The following is a 19,655-nucleotide window of genomic DNA, read 5'->3' on the forward strand; positions in this document are numbered from 1 at the left end:
CACCATTGACAGGGAAAAACTGTGACAGCAGCCTGCACAGCACACTACATTCTTCACTCATTCGGCTTGGTGGCTGCAACGTGTAAGTTCTCCTCCTGGTATTTGGGATGGGATGAACATACGTCAAAGAATCGGTGTAGTCCCACATTAAAACCAAGGCATTATAGAGCACCTGAACTGGCCCTTGCCAGCACTGGAATTTGAAACCATAAAACCTTTCCCATGGCCCCAGCGAACGAAACTGGTTTACACACTTGGATTCGGTGTATCAGTTGTGTGTAAATAACACAGAGTTGTGCGAGGTGTTGCGCTGGCACTTCAGTACTGTGCTGCTTTCCTGATGGAAAGCACCGTAAGCAGGGCACAGAAGGCACGGCGGCAGCTCCCGCAGCCCGCCGGACACCAGCCAGCCCAGCACCGCACGGGCCGTGCCTTTCCCGAGGACGAGAGGCCGGGTCCCACCGCTCCTGGGTACGCGGCTGCCACGGCACCGCGATGCGCGCCAATGAGCACCCGCTTAAGCGACAGACCTGAGCCGCGCTGCCGCAGCCTCCGCCGCGCCGGGCTGGACATAGCGGCGGTCCAGAGAGGGCCACCTTTGTAGGCGGGCCTGCCGTGAAAGGGCCGCGAGGGGCGGGCTGGGCCACGCGGCGTGATGGGAACCGCACTGGCGGCAACAAGATCGTCCTGCCAGTCGCGTGGCACCGCTGGCGGCCCATGAGCATCGCCACCCCAGGCCCCAGGACGGGTGGCGAACATGGCGGACACCGCGGCAAAACCCACCGGCCCCTGCCCGGAGGGCTCCGGAGTCCGACGGGAGCCGGTGGGTGAAGGGGCGGGAAGGGAAGCTCGCCCCGCCCCCCTCCCCGCCCATTCCCCTGCTATAGCGCAAGGACCTCCCCGAAACCCGCCCCCCTCGCGCGCGTGGCCGCCCCTCCCTACGGCTCCGAGGAGGGGGCTGCGTGGGCCGCACGCGACCTCGCCGCGTCACGTGCAGCCAATCGCAGCGGCCGCCGGCGCTCGCGCGAGACCCCTCCCCGGGTGGGCGGGGGCAGCGGCAGGAGGAGGGACCCCCTCAGTCCAGAGGCGGGGGCGGGCGGCTCGCGCACACCTCCGCGGCGGCGGGAGCGGCGGCGGAGCCCCGCCCTCAGGGGCGGGGCCGGCCGGGCCGGCGGGCTGCTGGCGCCTCCTCCCCTCCCCTCCCCTCCCCCTCCCCGCCGTCCCCTCAGTAACTTGGCTGCCTTTTATCGGGCGAACGGCGAGGCGGAGAGTTTATTGGTGCCGGAGCTGCGGCGCTGCCGGGGCGGGGAGCGAGCGCGGCACAGGGCGGGGGGCCCGGCTGGGCCGGCCCGGGACGATGCTGCGGCTGGTGTCGCTGAAGTTGGGGCGGCTGTACCGCTACGTGAAGCTGGCGGTGCTGGGCAGCCTGGCGGCGGCGCTGGTGCTGAACACGCACTCGCTGCTGGCCTCGCTGCAGCGCAACGAGCTGTCGGAGCGGCGCTTCCTGCAGCTCAATAAGTGCCCGGCCTGCTGGGGCACCAGCTGGTGCCGCAAGTTCCTCAACGGGCAGCTGCGGCTGGAGAGCTGGGGCCGCCTGCGCCTCTTCGACTTCTTCAATGTCAAGAACGTCTACTTCGCGCGGTACGGGGAGCCCCGCGAGGGCAGCCGCCGCGTTGTCCTCAAGCGCCTGGGCTCCGCGCAGGAGCTCGCCGACATCGACACCAAGATCTGCCGCCGTGCCACCGGCAGGGGCCGCTGCGACCTCCTCCAGGCCCTGCACGCCACCGAGTTCGCCAGCCTCAACGGCGACGTGCGGCTCCTCACCCCCGACGCCGTGGAGGGCTGGTCGGACCTGGTACACTGCCCCTCGCAGCGCCTGCTCGACCGCCTGGTCCGCCGCTACGCCGAGACCAAGGACTCCGGCAGTTTCCTGCTGCGCAACCTGAAGGACTCGGAGCGCATGCAGCTCCTCATTACCCTCGCCTTCAATCCCGAGCCGCTGGTCCTGCAGGTAAGCGAGCCCGACGGCACCGGCAGCGCGTGGGTGGGCCCCCGCTTGCTCTCCTTGGTGCTGCACAGCCGCCCCCGCCTGTCACAGACGGGTCGGACACCATGGGCCCCTTGCTGGCAGGCCCGTCCCCGCCAAACGTCCTCCTTGGGCCTTTCCCCGTGGCCGGCGTGTGGTTTGGCGGCGCGCCGGGCTCACGCAGCTGTGCCTGTGGGTAGGGGAGCGGGGATCCCGGGAAGCTGTCCTCAAACAGCGGTGGAACGCCGGGGTCCTAACTGTTTTCCTGAACAGTGACTTATGTAAAGGTATCAGCTGGGCAGGCTGAGGAGAGTGTCTCTGGTTCCCACTCTGGGCAGGAGGCGTTTCTTTATTTCACGGAGTCTCGTAGTCTTTATTTCTTTCTTCACCTCCACGGTGCTACTGTGCCCCAAGGCATTAACTGCTTTTACATCCTTCTTGCTTTTGTGATCTAGGCAGGGAGCTTACTTGTCTGCTTGGCAGCGGACGGTGAAAGCAAGCAGCTATCCTGCAGGAAGCAAGGCGGCGTGGCATGCTGAAAGGCAGATAGGTGATTTCTGGTGGATTTCTCTCTTGCTTACAGTTAAGTGTTTGGCTTTAATCCTATGGCGCCTCCAGTAATACATAAACTCCTAGGCAGCTATAGGAATCTGTGATTAGTTTCTTGGAGTCTACTTTAGTAGATAGTGGGTATAAACGTTAATGTTGCAGTTTCCCTGTCAAAAACTGACTCATGCTATGTCGTGTTCTTATGGGAACTAAATATAATTTTTGTTTTCCTGTTGGTAAAAATTAGAAATAGCTGTTCATAGCCTGAAACTGGAGTGAAAAATACACGAACAGTATTCCTTTTTGTCAGTTGCATGTTTTATATTCTTTAATGGGAAGGACTGGTTATCTTAACAGGTCAGAAATTTGTGCTTTAATGTTGCATAAATTTGTTAGTGAAAAATTTGTAGAAAGCTGTTTTATTGTATAGTACCACTCAGTTGCTTCTGTTTCATATCTGTTTATGTGGGGAGCTTTGTATTTTGTCTATTCACATTGCTGAGGGAACTCCAAGTGTGCCTCTAATGTGTAAGTTTGGACTTAGAATTGTTTTGACTAACTATTGAACTGTCCTTGCATTTGTCTGTTGTTTGATAAAAGGGTATTTGCAGATAAATTTGAAAGCATCACTGCATGATTACTGTTATAAACATCTGCTGTTTCTCTAGTGAGAGGCCAAGAAATATCTAATGCGCAAACAGCAGTGCTGCAGGCTTTGCCCCAGAGCAAATTCACCTATGAATTTCTAGAAAATGCAGTTATGAACTCCACTTAATTAAAAACATGTTTTTAAGTAAATACCCGTCAGTTTCTCGGTGTACAGCTCTTAGGTTTGTTTGCAAAGTAAGTTTACAGTTTGCTTCTGAGCGGACTTAGGGCACAGTATGTCTTCCATTTAGCCATGAAGTTGCTTCTGAGCACGGTGAAGAAGGAAACTCCACTTAACTAAGAAAATCAAAACTGCTTTGCTGAGTGTATTTGGAAGTTCTTTGAGAATCAATTTGTTTTGGCTGCATTTCATGCAGCTTACAGTTTTGGTTTGAACGTTGGTTCCAATGTACTGAGCATAGCCCTAGGTGGCCAGAAAAGAGCTCTGTATGTTTTTTCATAATTTGTAGGGCCAATTTATTCTGTGACACAATTTCAGCATTTACTTTCATGGGGTGAATCAAAGGCAGTGGCCAGCATGGGTTAATTTAAGAACCTTGATTCCTGTCAGCTTCTTGATAAGCTGTGGATGAGCCCTGAGGCTGTCAGATTTGTTGAAGAGATGAAAATCTGTGGACATGAACTTAACAAGCACTTTGCTTGCTGTTTATCATAGGGAAGGTGCTGCTGAAAGCAAAGCAGGTCAAACTGGTGGGAAGTGAGGCATCCTTTACCTTTACTTTCCAGAGTGTGGTAAAGTTGTCACTTCTTGTCAGATGAAAAGTGTTTTGCAGAATTTTTTAAATTTTTGTGAATAAAGCATATCCTGGAAAATATTTTTGTTCAACTTCAGGTTTGTGTGTCAAAACACTCTTAATGTGTTCTCCAGAAAAGTATTCATCACCTTTGGTAATGGGTACTGTAGGTTGGAATACCTTCCCTCAGTTGGAAATGAAGTATCTTAAATACACAAATCTGAAGGAACTCTCCTGCTTTGCATAATGTGTTACATTCCACTCTATTCTCAGGCTTTACTTGAGAAACATGTAAGGAATGGATAATTTTGTGTTATGCAGCTATTGCAACAGCAAGATGAAAGGCATTCTTTACAAGAGACGAAGTTATTTTCCGGAATTGATATCAGACTGCTGAGAAGTTTGCTTGCATTTATAAGTAAGATATATAAAATGTCTTATGGTATAACTTCTGCAGTATTGATCAGGACAGATACCAGCATGGGCGTGAGACTTATAAGCTTGTTCTAAAAATCAGCTGCTTCCAGGAAAGGAACCCTGCATTATGTCATGTAAAGAATGAGATTTTATTTTTAAATAAAAAAATAAGTAGAATTTCAATGCATTTAACTGATGATGTCTGGTTGTCAGTGGAAGGCACAAAGCAAAGTATTGGTAGTTTTTGCCTCAAGCCTTTCATGAAACATTGCTGTGACTGTTTAAATCACTGTCATGAATAACAGTTTTGGTTTAGAAGTGGAGGTAACTTCTAAACTCTCCAGTGTTCCATGCATAAAGTTCTGTGTTGTTTAGTTAAATTATAGGAGCAGTGAAATGTAAATAGGCACTGAATTTAAAGCTTGAGCTTTGATTTTTAATAGAAAATTCACTGCAGTCATCTACTAGAGATTGTGATTTGTGGATTACAAGAATTTTTATTAGATTGGGATTTTAGCTGGAAGTCTATTTGGAGTATGGATTATTCTTAAAGTGGTGTTGATTACAAACTGCATATTGCCACAACTGACTTGCAGCATTTGCTGTAGGAAGTTTTCAGGTGGTGCTTTAACCCATAACATGAAAATACTTTTATTACAAGTTTTTAAATAGTAGTAAACCAGCACAATTTTTTATAGATTACTTACTGTAATCCTAACTCAGTATTTGTATTTTTTATAGCTTTCTCATTAACCTTCTTTATCCACATTTGTTAAACAGTTGCATATGTGTACTCAGTGAAGAATTCAACCGCTTTTGCTATTTTACTTCATGGAACAGACAAAAGAACAGCTGACTTACTATTCTGTACAGTTTACATCTTTTTCTGGTTATTAAAATATTATTTTTACTTTTGTAGTCAGTAATTAAGTTTTCTCATTTTTTTAATCTGAATTCACAGTTGAATTAACCTATACGTGAGGGTTGAAGAAAGATTTGTTCAACTGGAAATGTAAATGTTTTAAGATTTAACTCCTGATAGGTATGGGGTTTTCCTTCCCTTTTCTAGTATTCCTTTTCTGCAATAAAGGCAGATACTTTTTAGTAGAATAAATTCTGATCTATAATGAAAATTTACTACATTTTTATAGGATTTCTTTTATGTTATGTTTATATTTTATAAAAACATGAACGGCTTATTCAGGTAAAAGCAACAAAAAGGCTTGCTGATACTCTCTTTAACTCATTTAATGGGAAACAGTATTTTAAATAGGAATTACCTGGAAGATAGGATCTGTGCATTGTATTTAATTCCTGATGGAATATGATGACTATATGCATCAAACACTTGCAAATATAGGTTGGCCAAAGTTGCCTTGTGAAGAAATAGAAAAATTGTAAAAATAAGTTGTATTACAGACTTAGTGCAATGTGAATATTCGCTTCTTGCAGAATTCATAGGACCAACAAGGATGTAAGCAAATTTATCCTTACCCTATGACTTCTTATAAACCATCCACATTTTAGTTTGTCTTTAAAAACAGTTAAAAACTGTTTGTTTTTTTTAACCATGATGTACACTCAAATAAAGAATGATATTCAACTTCATGAAGTAACATCATTAATTTTTATCTTCACTGGCAAATAGAAACATAAACTAACCATTATGGAACCAAAAATATTGTTGATTTCAGTAGAGATTAAGGTAGTTGTTCATTCTTTGATTTTTACCCAAATTCTACCCTCTCCCTCCCCCCAAGTCCTAACAAAGTCTTTTTCCCCAAACCAAGGCAGTTCAACAGAAAGATTTTAGGAAATGATAAAGCTTTCTCTACACATGCCTCATCTTTTCCATAGAGCTCCTGCACTAATCTCTTATCATGCTCCAGATTTCCTATTTAGAGCCACTGTGGCTCTTAACAGTTTTTGAGCTGCTGTTGTGCCACCATAGCTGCCATGCTGTGAGCCATAGTATGCAACCATGTGTTGTCCAATACATGAAGGCCAGTGGCAAAGTTTTAAATTTTGTGCTTAAACATGAAAAATCCTAAAGCTATTCAAAACAAGCAAAGCGCAAAAGCAGGCCAAAGTGGGGGGTATAACTCATGATGGGTGAAGTAAGAAACTCTTTCTAGGTAAGAAAAGTGCGTTTTTTTTGGTAAAGTTGTATTCCTGCTAAGATCTAATGGTTAGCTAAAAAGAGTTTACGTCTCTCCTAGAAAAACTTAAACATAAATTCTATAAATTGTGGCAGAAGTGCATCTAGAGCTGGTTTCAGCATGCAGTCTTGCCTTTGTGTTGGCTGTTGTATTGGTATATGGTGCTGCCAGATGCATTATTAAAATGACAGTGCATTTGCTTTGTTATCCAAGTATTGCAGTTTAACCCCAGCCAGCAACTAAGCACCACACAGCTGCTTGGGGATGGGGGAGAGAATTCAAAGAATAAAAGTGAGAAAACTTGTGGGTTGAGATAAAAAGTTTAATAGGTGAAGTAAAAGCTGTGCACACAAGCAAAGCAAACCAAGAAATTCATTCACCACTTCCCGTTGGCATACCATCTCCAGGAGTAATGATTACTTGGGAAGGATCTCCGCATGTAATGATTACTTGGGAAGACAAATGCTGTCACTTAAAAAATGGGTTTAGAGTTTCTTCTTCCCCCAGCTTTTATTTGCTGAGCATGATGCCATATGGTTTGGAATATCCCTTGGGTCATTTTGGGTCAGCTGTTCCAGCTGTGTCTTCTGTTTATGCACCTCCAGTCTACTCACTGGTGGGGTGGTGGCATGAGCAGAAGAGGCTTTGGCTGTGTGTAAGCACTGGTCAACAGTAACAAAAACATCTGTGAACTCCTAACAATGTTTCAAGCATAAATCTAAAACACAGCCCCGTACCAGCTAATATGAAGAAAATTAACTTTATCCCAGGTAAAACCAGCACACAAAGCAAAACTGAAGTTTGCATGCAAACTTTATTATTAAAATAAAAGTAATTACAATGCTTGCAAGTAATGTGTGTGTTGAGGTTTTTTTCAAACTACAGAAGGTGTCTATGAATTATATTCAGAGTGCATTAAAGCAGCTTCGTCTCAAGATGTAGCTTTTAGCAACGTGCTTAAAATGGAGCTTCTTCAAAAATGATGGTAAATGTTTGTATCTTGTATGTAAATTACAAGTCTTGAAGACTTTTTGTTTTTCTGAATCTAAGAAAAATTCAAATACCTATATGGAAAGTAGCAGTATTTCTGCATTTTTTTTCAAATATATTGTGTGAATTGTTGCTCTTCCTTCAGATATGTATTTAGCTTTCCAAATAGTTAAGCTTAATGACTTTATTTTTCTTGCAACTTCTGATCATTATTCCTTGTGGGGGAAAAAAAAGCCAAACTGAAACAAGCCCAACAGCTGTATCTCTATTCCTAGTATAATTACTTTGCATGAACAGCCTGTTACCACATAACTGAAAATTCTTCTGGTTTCTCTTCATGTCATCTTTGGGGTTTCTGTTTGGTTTTGTTATGGGAAGAACAATAATTGACATCTGGTAAACATATATTAAAACATAAACAGTGATCTCTTTGAAACAATTCCTTGCACTGAATTCACTCAAAGTAGCCATATAGCTAAATGTTTTACAGAATTACTTTGCTGATCCACACATAACTCAGTATGAAGTAAATGGTAATTTTTTTTGCCTAGGATTTCTCTTTTTATTTTCATACACAGTGTTCTAGTCATAGGTTATTTTCTGTACTTCTATTCTAAATACTTTGGTAGGATGCATCCGGTTTTAATACTTGGTGCCTTTTAAATTTTCTTCATTACTCGATTTGGTGTTTCTCATACGCAATTCCTATGCTAAAAGCCAAGTAGTGGATTTAAGACAGTTATCTGTACTACGTGGTATGTCATCTAGTGGACTTGAATTATTTAAAGTCCTGGCTCATATAAAAACTGTCATTTTGACATGCTGAGTAGTATTTAATGTATAGTATTTTAATGTGTTCAATACTTTCCTCTGATCTTTATGAAGAAGTTAAAACTGAGTTTGAGATCAGTTTTTGCTAGTCATGTTATCTCCAGTTGCTTTGAGTCTTTTTGATTATCTGCAATTTTGTATATGATTTCATTTTAAAGATTCACTGTATTCTGCTCCAGATGATTATAAATCGGGATTTCCTGCCTTCCGAAATTGCTTGCATGCAGTTAAACTGTTTTTTTTTGTCTGAAAGCTATTTTTCCTTTTTGCAGTAAGCAAACTATGTTCAAGGAATGTCTCTACAAATGCTACTTTATGGGTAGTAGATGGATTTTTTTCTTTTTCTTTTCAGATCTTAACTTTTCTTATTTTATTTATTTTTTCACAAATCAGTCGACACCTGTAGAAAAGATAATTCACAAAGCAATGGATTTGAATTTTGGATGTCAAAGTGAGGCTTCAGTCTTTTGTGAATCCTGTTTTAAATGGTTCTAAGTATTGTGGAGAAAGGGGGTGAATTTGTTGTCTGTCCCTGAATTTCCATTGTGCACATTTTTAAAAAGAAATAAAAGAATATTGTTTTGTTGAATTAAAATTGAGTAACACTGTATTACAAAAATATTCCACTGATTTGATCATACTGAAAACTGAAGAGTTATTTTTTTTGCAGTGACATATGAGTGTACATATTAGGCCAGAACTGTCTCATACTTGTCATGTTACATATTTAATAATTTTACTCACATGATCAAAACTATTTTCGTTCTTCTTTCTGGTGAACTTTCCTAGAGTGAAGACATGTCAGTAAAGTATAAGGAATGTCTAGAAATGCTTGAAGTTACTGTGGGGTATGTATTGTGATGAATGACTGTTGTAATTTGGAGGATCCTGAGAAATCACTGTACAGACTTAAACAGAAATCCTCCTGATAAATTGTAATGCTTTACAGTTTTCACTAATGCAGAAAAAATGTGTTATCTTGCATTCCAAACCTTAAAATACCAGTGTTGTCCGTTTTCTTCTGATATGTCTGATGTAGAGGGGGAGCTGTGTTTTACTTCCCTGAATTAAGTAATTGAGGCTTTGTTTTAGTCTCTTTAATTTTGCAAATTAACTTTCTGAGATAAGAGTAGGCCATCTCTACCAGGAGTTCTTTATAGTGAAATACTTCAGGTTGCTAACAGATATTCAAATTAAATTTGCAGTATGAGCTGCAGACTAATATTAACAGGTAAAAACTAATACAACATTAAATTTTACTATAGTTCTAGTGTTTAATCATTATTCATTAATTTGTTTGGAGAAATAACATACCTCTGCTAACATAGTAAAATACAACTTTTACAGTTTAAGTGTTTAGCTTAATAATTGAGCAGCTTCTCATTCTGAGTATTTAGAGTGGTCTGTGTAATTTTGTCCTACAATGTGTCAGTCAAGCCTGATATGTTCCACTTGTTGGCATGAATTGTGTGTAGTAACTGAAATGTAATAAAACTGAACAAAAGTAAATAAAAGCAACTTAGTTTCAGTGGGAATGCTAATATTTGAAATGTTCAATGAAATCCACTGGGTGTGTAGGCTATATATATGTATATGCTTAACTTCTGTGGGATGTCAAATGATTTGACATATGGTTGAGAAATTGTTTTCGTTATTCTCACTAGCATTCACAAATATGTTTGGATATAGATCTTCTAGCATACACATCATTTCCTGACATAAGAAGGCAGCTGCATTTAGACGGTGCTCTTTAACTTTGAGCTGAAACTTTGCCTTGTAAAATCTGCTTTCTAGCTTTTCGTGGTTCTAGAGCTTTACTTACTTGCCTTGGTGACTAATACAAGTGTTAGTTCTGTTTTACACTGCAGAATCAACAGTACTCTGTGAGAGAGAACTATTTTTTTTCCATTTGAGGAAGAGGATCTTACTAAATTCTACTTGCCATGGCAGTTTGTGCCTGGGCAAACACATTTTAGTAGGATGATTTAAGTGAAGAAGGCATCAAAAAGAGTTTAATTTTGCCATGAAGGTATTTGGATTCATAAGGAGTGGGAAGAAACGTCCTTACTGTTTTCCATATGTCTTTTAATTTTATCATATTTAAAGTGTAGCTCTTTGTTGTTTTGTTTTCTTTAGATGGAATGCACTTTATACAAAAATTGGTAGTGACATATAGCATCATCTAGAGTAGTTTTGAAAATACAAAGCACATTGTTTTTAACAATACATTGGAACAGTAGCTTAAAGTTGTCAGTTGTAAACTGGTTTGGCTTTTTTGGACTTGATTATTAGGATGAATTATATGCTTGATCATGATAAACCAATATTATTTTAAGTGTTTAATTCAAAGGGGATTTATGTTATTGCAGACTACAATAGGCCTTATCAGCTTCAAGCTGGTGAGTTTTTACTGTGTGATCTAATTCACAGCTCTGAACATTTGAAACCAATGGCAGATTTATATATCTTCTCATGTTTAAACAGATGGAAGTGAGGACAGCAAATGATAGTGTGTTTTATGCTTCTGTGAAATGATAAATTCATCCTATTAATTTTCAGTATTTATTTTGAAACTACAATGCTTTTATTGTTGTGTTTTGGTTTTTAAGAGATAAATGTACCATTATTCTTTCAGGAACAAACTGTGCTTTGTCCCTTTGACAGGGTTTGCCTAGGTTTTTAAGCCTTGCTTAGATATCTCGTAACTTTGCTAATTAGGGCAAAAGAAAGAGGGTTTTTGTATGTATGTGTCACTGGCAGTGGAGGTGGCAGAGGTTTTTGCTACATTAACTGTTTTCATTCTTTCTGTTAGAAACCTATATGTATTTCAAGAAAGGTAACTAAGGCCACAATGAGTGAAGCTTTGAGCAACCTGGTCTACTGGAATGTGTCCCTTCCCATGGCACCTGGGTGCAACTAGATCATCTTTAGGGTTCCTTCCAACCCAAACCCATTCTGTGATAACAACTGTAATGAGAAAAAACTTATGAAGCTACCTCTTTGCAGTTTTTCATATGCATTACTATATTTTAAAACACATTTAAGGGCTTGATTATCTGTGGTATCCATGGCATTTGTGTGTATATTCACAGATAAAATGTGAGTGGGTGTATCAGGATTGCAGATTCTTTTGTCAGATAGCTGGTTCTGGTTTTGAAGAAAAGTTTATTTTTTATCTTAATTGTCAAATGCACATTTTAGAGTCTTGAAATAGCGTATTCAAGTACAGAATTATCTCATTAGATTTACTAATAGTAATTTGAGAATTAAAACCTAAAATAATGTTATGCATTACTACAAAGAAATCTGAGATTTTTTTGCAGTTATCTACCAGGCCTTTTTTTTATAATTGCGATTTGTTCACGGAAAACAAGTTCAATGACCATACAAATTTGTATCATGTCTTACTTGCTTTCAAAAGTCTAATACATGAAGAAAAATTAAAAATCCTCATGTTGTTAGGTGCAATTTCATCTGGAAAGATGTTTTTGAAATAGAATAGTACAGAAAGATAAAAATCTCTGCTTGCAAAGACAACAAATCAATTAATATTCTTGTCTAATTCACTGAGTGAGTATAAAACTGCTCAATGAGGAACTTGTGCATATTTTTTTCTCTTTCTTTGGCTACTGATTTGGGTAATGAAGTGTAGATGTGGTCATTACATGTCAGTTGGAAGGGAGCCAGAACAGAGATGTTTATACATGGGCAGATGTTGGCAGGATTCCCTGCACTCCTGTTGTCGGAAGATCTTTTTATTGCCACAGAGTTATAAATATCTGTGTTACAGTAGGCCATGCAGATATTTTACTAGTAGTTTTGGGGATGTTCACTTCTTAGTAAACTAAACTGCTCTTAGGATTTCTTATGTGCAGTGAAATTCATTGTACTGAATGCAGGAAGATAATAGATGTGCTTTGATAATCAGTGTACCATTGTGACTAATGCTGTAGTTTCAAAATCAGTTTAATCCATTACATAAATCCCTGGTGCTGCTGAAGAGGAGGGGTCCTTTCTTCTGCACCTGGCTATTCAGGCCTTGTCCTTTCCTTCTTTCAGTACTAGAATGATTTGGTGATGTGATGAGCTGGATCAGGCCACTGATAGAACCAAAAACTGGCCCAGCAAGTAAAAGCTGTGCTGCATTCCTAATCACATGGAGAGGATTGAAATGAGTGTGCTGGATGGGTTGGGAGGGATGGACACCTTTGCTTCCAATTTTAGCATGGCATTTGCCACGTTCAACTGTTTGTGGTTGAATTTTTATTTGGGAAGGGAAGCAAAAGCATAAGCAGAGCAGGACTGAAATATAAGAAAGGAGAGGATTGAAAAAGAAAAAGAGTGGGGTTGTCCAGAGTCATAGTTATATAAAAATATTCAGGCATCATTGCTGTAGCAATTGAATTGACTATATTGCATTAAATGCTGATAAAATGCAGCAATACAAGAATGTTATGTACTGTTGGTGGAATTGGTTAAACCTGTATTTATAAGAAAATGTAATCAGGTAAATTTTCTCAAATTTAAGGTACAAATTTGAGTTTATAAGATATGGAGAAAGGAAATTTACATGGGTACAGGGCACATAGGTACACACATTTTGACTTCCCCAATACTAAGATGTATGGCTTTTTCCTGATAGAGACTAGTAGGCAGTATTTTGAATTTTCCTATATGCTACTGGATGCTACTCACTGGAGTAGTTCTCCGGAGGTTATACCTCAGCACCACCTCCTGCTTGCCCCATTTTGAGTGAAATAACATGTTCCCTTGTAAATAACTGATTTAATGAACAACAGCCGCTTGTGTATTGGTTTGTTTGGATCCAGAACTGAATACGATAATGATAAATGTGCATGAAATTTTATTGTGGTGGTTGTTGTGGTTTAAGCCCAGCCAGCAACCCAGAACCATGCAGCCGCTCGCTCACTCCTCCATTTCCTCCCCCAGTTCCCGGAGCGATGGAGAGGAGAATTGAAAGAATGTAACTCCCACGGGTTGAGATAAGAACAGTCCAGTAACTAAGGTATAACACAAACCACTGCTGCTGCCACCAATAATAATAATGATAATGAAAATAACAAGGGAAGAGAACACAATTGCTCACCACCCACCAACCAATACCCAGCCTGACCCGAGCAGTTATCTAGCCCTTCTGGGTAACTGCTCCCAGTTTATATACTGGCATGGTGTGCTGTGGTATGGAATACGTCTTTGGCTGGTTTGGGTCAGGTGTCGTGTCTGTGCTTCCTCCTGGCTTCCCCTCCTCCCTGGCAGAGCATGAGATTCAGGAAGCCCTTGGTCAGAGTAAACATAGCTGAGCAACAACTAAAAACACCGGTGTTATCAGCATTGTTCCCAGGCTGAAAGTCAAAAACACAGCACTGCACCAGCTACCAAGAAGGAATAAAAATGACTGCTACTGCTGAACCCAGGACACTGGTTTATTGATGCCACAGGCATGATTTTTCTCTATATTGGTATATTTGTAGAATAAGTAAGGAACACTGAATTAGCACATGCTTCATTCATTGGAAGATAATTTTGCTAACCACACAACAAGCGAAAAAAAAAAACGCTGCCAACTTCTTAATGGTCAGGTGTATCACTTGGGTTGTCTTGAACTAGTGGGTATTTGCCCATAATTACCACCTTCATAAATTGCCCTGTAGCCTATAGATAAAGATATCTTTATGGCATTGTAGATTTGGTTGGTGAGAGAGATTTAGTTCTGCTCAGTTACATGGTGTCACAGCTTGAAAGAATGGTACTGGTCTCAAAACTATCAAACTAGTTCTGTGTCATCCTCTGGATTTTTCATGACCAGATTCATCTATGCAGGTTGATCAGGTGTTCAAAATAGAGAAGTCCTGACAAGTAGGCACCCCAAAAACTTTGAAGCTCTTCTGTTATTTTTATGGGTCTGATTTCCTTTTGACTTAGTGAGAAAGGTTGAAAGTTTCTTCTTTGTGATGATAAACATGGTTATTTCTCCTAAAATTGTCTTCTACACATACAATGTTAGAGGCTGGCTTAATGGTGTTTGCCACAAAGATGGCAAACCATGTCAACAATGTATATCAGTTATGAGTGTAATTTCTTCACATGTACTATATAGACAGGATTTGCTGTGTAGAAACTTTGAAGAGTCCTTGAAAGTTCCATAGAGGATATCTTAAGGCAGAATAGTCTGGAAAGGATGCTCAGTTTCCAGCAGGATCCAATTATCAAACAGTATTAACACATAAATGGGTATTTTTACTGTCTCAAAATTATATTTAAAATATTAAATAATTTTAAAACTGTAGATGACCAAATTGGAATGTTCTTAAGTGGTCTAAGCAAGGACTGCTGGAACCTAAGTATAAGTTAACCTGGTACTCAGCCTTCATTTTCAATATGGGCTCACTTGAGGCCTCCATAACATTTTATTAAATGCTTTAATTATATCAAACAAAAAGTGTTCTAATGACTGTTAAGTCATGCCCATTCAACAAAAGCCATTTAAACATGAAAGTGGGTATTTTTCATTCTGCAAGCAAGAAAGCTCATCTTCTTGATGAGAATAGTAACAGCATGTCCTAACATCATAAGGTGTGTAGTCAGAATGGAATCTGATCAACTGGGAAAAATGGGAAATGGGGGGGGGGGGAGTGTTGATGATAAGGTGTCACTTTTTAAAGTTTTTCTGTCAGGTTTTTAAAAGAGTTGGTTTTAACTAAAAATATCAGATGCAAAATTATCTTAGTGGGAAGTATATTTACATTAGTACAACAGATGTGTATAAAACACTAATAGACAAAGATACTTGATGGAATTGTGCATGTGTATGTGTAAAAAAGAAAAAGTATGTAGAATATGGAAAGCTATATATGAGTTGTGTATTATTTCAGGTCATCCAGCTCTTCCCTTTTCATAGTCCAGCAGGGCCTGTTGCTCATGTAAACATTTTTTTGTGTTGTGTTTTCTTTCCTTTCAAAACTTAGACATACATGGAGATGTAATGTTGATGGATATTTACAGATGTCTTTTCTAAATATTATTGATCACTCTTTTAAATCTAAGCTGTTTTGTATTAATGAAAATTCAAAAAATCTTTTTATATACAGAGTTTTCCATCTGATGAGGGTTGGCCATTCGCAAAGTACTTAGGAGCATGCGGAAGAATGGTGGCTGTCAATTATGTTGGAGAAGAGCTGTGGAGTTACTTTAATGCACCATGGGAGAAACGAGTGGATCTGGCCTGGCAATTAATGGAAATAGCTGAGCAGCTAACAAATAATGACTTTGAATTTGCACTCTACCTCCTTGATGTCAGCTTTGACAACTTTGCAGTTGGACCAAGAGATGGGAAAGTTATCATTGTAGATGCAGAAAATGTCCTGGTAGCAGACAAAAGGTTAATCAGACAGAGTAAGTGTTGTCTTTTTCTCCCTTCCCCTCTCTCCATATCTCTTCTCTCTTCTTTCTCTGTAAGCACAATATTTAAAGTGTGTGTAGCTTCTAAATACAAGTTTGGTTGACTTTATGACTAGACCACTAATTAACAAACTAATTAGCTTCTTCTGGAATTAGACCACTAATTAACTTGACTAATTTGTCAATTTTACTAAGTGTTAAGTTTACCTGAACTTGATTTCCATACACTTTTAACCTCTGTAATGCAGTTATAAATGGAGAGGTGGGAGTGGGAGGAGGGAGTTTGGATGTTGAATGGGTTTGTACAGATGGGTGAACAGAGAGACACAGGGGCTGGCTGACTGTCTAGTCTGCCTTCGTTGAAAAAGTTTCCTTTTGTCTTTTCCAGACATCTGTAAGGACAGAAGTCTTGGCATTCTGTTTTCTGTGAATGATGAGACGGTCTTACTGCTTGCTTTGCCTTAGTTACATAGCCTGCCTCTGGTTCAGTTGTTCAAATTGGTGCTCTGTAATAATGGAACTGAAGGAATGGGTAATTTTAGTGCTGTTTCCAGGTGGGAGTAGAGAAAATTCGTTCATCTTTCTGTCAACTATAAAAGCTCAAAGCAGTGGCAGCAGAAGAGATTTCTGACAAAGGAGCATTACATAGGTTCGTATTCCTTTATAAGGAAAACTTTGCAGACCTAAGGGCTAGCAACACTGAACATGAAGCCCTAGGCTCTGCAGAAATTCATAGCAATAGGCCAAGTGTTTCCAGTTTGCTTTGGATAAATGGATTTTTTTTTTTAAGCTTTGCAAGTAGACTTAATCTTCTGTGCTGCTGAATTACCTCTTAAGACTGTATTTTATATCCACACACGTCCCTGTGAGGAAGTGTGTTGTATGGGGTTTCTTTTGTCTGTGGTTTGGTTTTGGGTTTTTGTCGTTTTGGAGTTTTGCTTTTTGGTTGGTTGTTTTTTGTTGTTGTTTTTTTTTTTTTTAATTAGATTTAATGTATGCTCTCAAGGAGCTTGGATTAAAATTGTCTGGGCTTCCGAGAAAACCTTTTAATATATTGAATATCTAGTACATTTATGTTAGCACTTGATGGGCCACACAAATAATTTTTTTTTTCTTCTTTCTCTACCCTCTTAATATTACTGAAGAGTTTGACTTCTAGAGCATGTCTGAATTGCTCAGTCACTAAGATGACCAAATGAACTCTGAGAAAGTTGATGTATGCTCATCTGGTAGAAGCAAAATGCTGAAAGTGTCATTCTTAATCTGTTGTCTGCAGTTCTCAGCCTAATTTTGCTGCATGATTTGTAATCTAACAATCAAGAACACTGGAAGCAAATGAGAACCCAAGAAAGTTCTGTCTTTATATAAATTAACATTTAGTACTGATTTAATTAATATTCTGGAAAGTTTCATTAAACAGTTTCAGTCTAGAGTGATTAATATGCCTGTTTAGATATTTGATTGGGTACATTTATCCAACTGCACTGTACAGTAATATCTAATTGTACTCTGTGAGGATATCATATTTGAGTTTGCTGAAGTCCTTTTTTCTCATTCTCCTTTTTGCTGGCTTTTTTAACATTTTGGTTTGCTGTTCATTGTACAAATTTTACATCCTGTTTTTATAGTTTTAGCAGTCATTCTTCAGTAGGTTTTTTTTTTCCTAGACTAGCTTGCAGTGCACCGTAAGTAAGTAGACTAGTAGCAGCTCAGAGACTACCAAACAAATTTTAATATGTACATCACAGTGTTAAAAGAGATATGCAAAATGATGGGACTCCATGATAAGAACCTCTTTTCAAAGCTGGCAGTAATCTAGAAACTTAAGATGAAAGTCTTCTAACAAAAAGTATTAAGAACTCAAGTCTCACACTTAGTAACCTTATTATCTTATTGTTGTTATTATTGTAGAAAAAATTTTCTGTAAATCAAAGTTAATTTAAAGAATGCTTTGTGATAAGGGCACTAGTTGCATCTTCGAAGTCAGGTAACTTTGTATATGTAAGGTAGGGTTTAATACGTGCATAAATGCAATTTGTTTTGTTGATTTTATTATTTTCTTGTGAAATATTATATTTAATGCTTCTGCTGTTTTATATGCACTTCTTAGTTTTAGAAGTTTATGGCAGTTTGCAATAACTGGTTTTGTTCTTTGATAGACCAGTTGTGAGTGTTAGCTCCCAGGGCAACTGGGGAAACCAGACCTATGTTGCTAAAATAAATCATGTTGCTTGTTTGTTTTTCTCTTCAGCTGTGGATCATTCTCGTACTTGTTCCTGCTACATTTTTTTTCCTCTGGGTATGTGTGTGAATGTAGATTTCATGTGTTCAGTGTGCTGTTTTTTCTCCTTCCCTCTCTTCACTATTTGTTGTACTGTCTTTTTTTTCTTCCCCTTATTTTTGTATTTCCAGGGCTGTTTCAGCAGAAGAGTATATCAAACTGTCAGATGAAATCTTAGCCTAGAACATTTAAGAGTTCATCTAAACAAAGTTGGTTTATAATTTAAATGCAACCAGTTTGCTGTGCATTGAGTTTCTGATTGACCACACATGTGGTCTTTTCTTTGCCCTCTCACATCTTTATTTTTACTGTCTCCTTATACTTCACAGATAAACCTGAAAACTGGGATGTATGGTATGAAAGCAAATTTGATGACTGTGATAAAGAAGCTTGTCTGTCCTTCTCAAAAGAGATTCTTTGTGCTCGTGTCACTGTGGACCACAATTATTATGCTATTTGTCAGAACCTTTTATCAAGACATGCCACGTGGCGTGGCACTTCCGGAGGACTACTTCATGACCCACCAGCTGAAATTGCCAAAGATGGCCGACTTGAGGCCTTGCTGGATGAGTGTGCCAACCCAAAGAAGCGGTATGGTAGATTCCAAGCTGCAAAAGAACTGCGAGAATACCTTGCACAATTGAGTAACAATGTGAGGTAGTCCACAGTGAAATTTTTTTGCAACACTGGCTAAAACACTATTGCAAAGACACATAGAAAATGAAGTTTTGAACTTACATATTAAAAAGAGAACATAAAAACCCCCTAGTTTATCAGTTTTATAAATACCATAAAATAATAAATTTATGGTGTTGTAATGTTCCTTTGCAAACAGACAAGGTACTTAGTGAATTAAAACTTGAGCTACTATTGACTCCCCTCCCTAACTATGTAAAAGGGAGTAAGTCATTAAAGACTGTGATAGTTTAATTGACAGCTTGTGTGTCAAAGGGTACTTTACATAAAACAGCATTAGTGTCACAGTTTTGTGAAGCTGATGTTCTTACTTGGAAAGTCAAGTTAGACTCATGGCCTGTTTTAAAGGCCTTTTCCTGCATTGTCTCATTTTTGTGTTTGTTTAAACACCTTGAAGTGGCATTTACATCCAGGTAAATCTAGCTGTCTGCATTCTTTCAAATTTAACAGGCTTTCATGTTAATGCTGTGCAGTACATTCCTACTGTGAGTGCAGGATTCCTATGTTTACTGTCTAATTTTAGGGGGGTTTACACTGTATTTTACTATGCTTAGACATTGTGTATTTTTTTTTTAAGATTGACATAAACTCAGATGTCACTTGAACTATATTCATTTGATGTCTTTTGTAGTCCAGCCATTGGAAATATCCCTTAATGTCATTACTGTACAAAACATTTACCCTTCATGCCAATATATACACCACTGTTTAGCAGGAAATCATGGCATGAGCAAACTCGTACTTTTAACAGAGAGAACTTGAGAATTGGACAGAGCCTACAATGAAAAGATCTGTCTTAATTTAAAAGTAAGAATTAACTAGGCCAGTGTAGTTACGCATAAACCAAAGAAAATGGTTTTATTAGTTTATAAACAGTGAAAGAA

At 39.6% G+C, this 19,655-nt stretch overlaps 1 protein-coding gene across 1 annotated transcript; it reads left to right on the forward strand.

Annotated features, from left to right (window-relative positions):
* Positions 1 to 1,256: 1,256 nt before the first annotated feature.
* DIPK2A (divergent protein kinase domain 2A) lies at positions 1,257 to 19,350 on the forward strand. Its single transcript, XM_005147121.3, has 3 exons — positions 1,257 to 2,011; positions 15,485 to 15,788; positions 18,405 to 19,350. Exons 1-3 carry the CDS (start codon positions 1,358 to 1,360, stop codon positions 18,734 to 18,736), a joined length of 1,290 nt encoding a protein of 429 aa, XP_005147178.2. The 5' UTR covers positions 1,257 to 1,357; the 3' UTR covers positions 18,737 to 19,350.
* Positions 19,351 to 19,655: the final 305 nt, after the last annotated feature.

This window comes from Melopsittacus undulatus, chromosome 6 (assembly GCF_012275295.1).
Source record: "Melopsittacus undulatus isolate bMelUnd1 chromosome 6, bMelUnd1.mat.Z, whole genome shotgun sequence".
NCBI classification, from domain to species: Eukaryota; Metazoa; Chordata; class Aves; order Psittaciformes; family Psittaculidae; genus Melopsittacus; species Melopsittacus undulatus.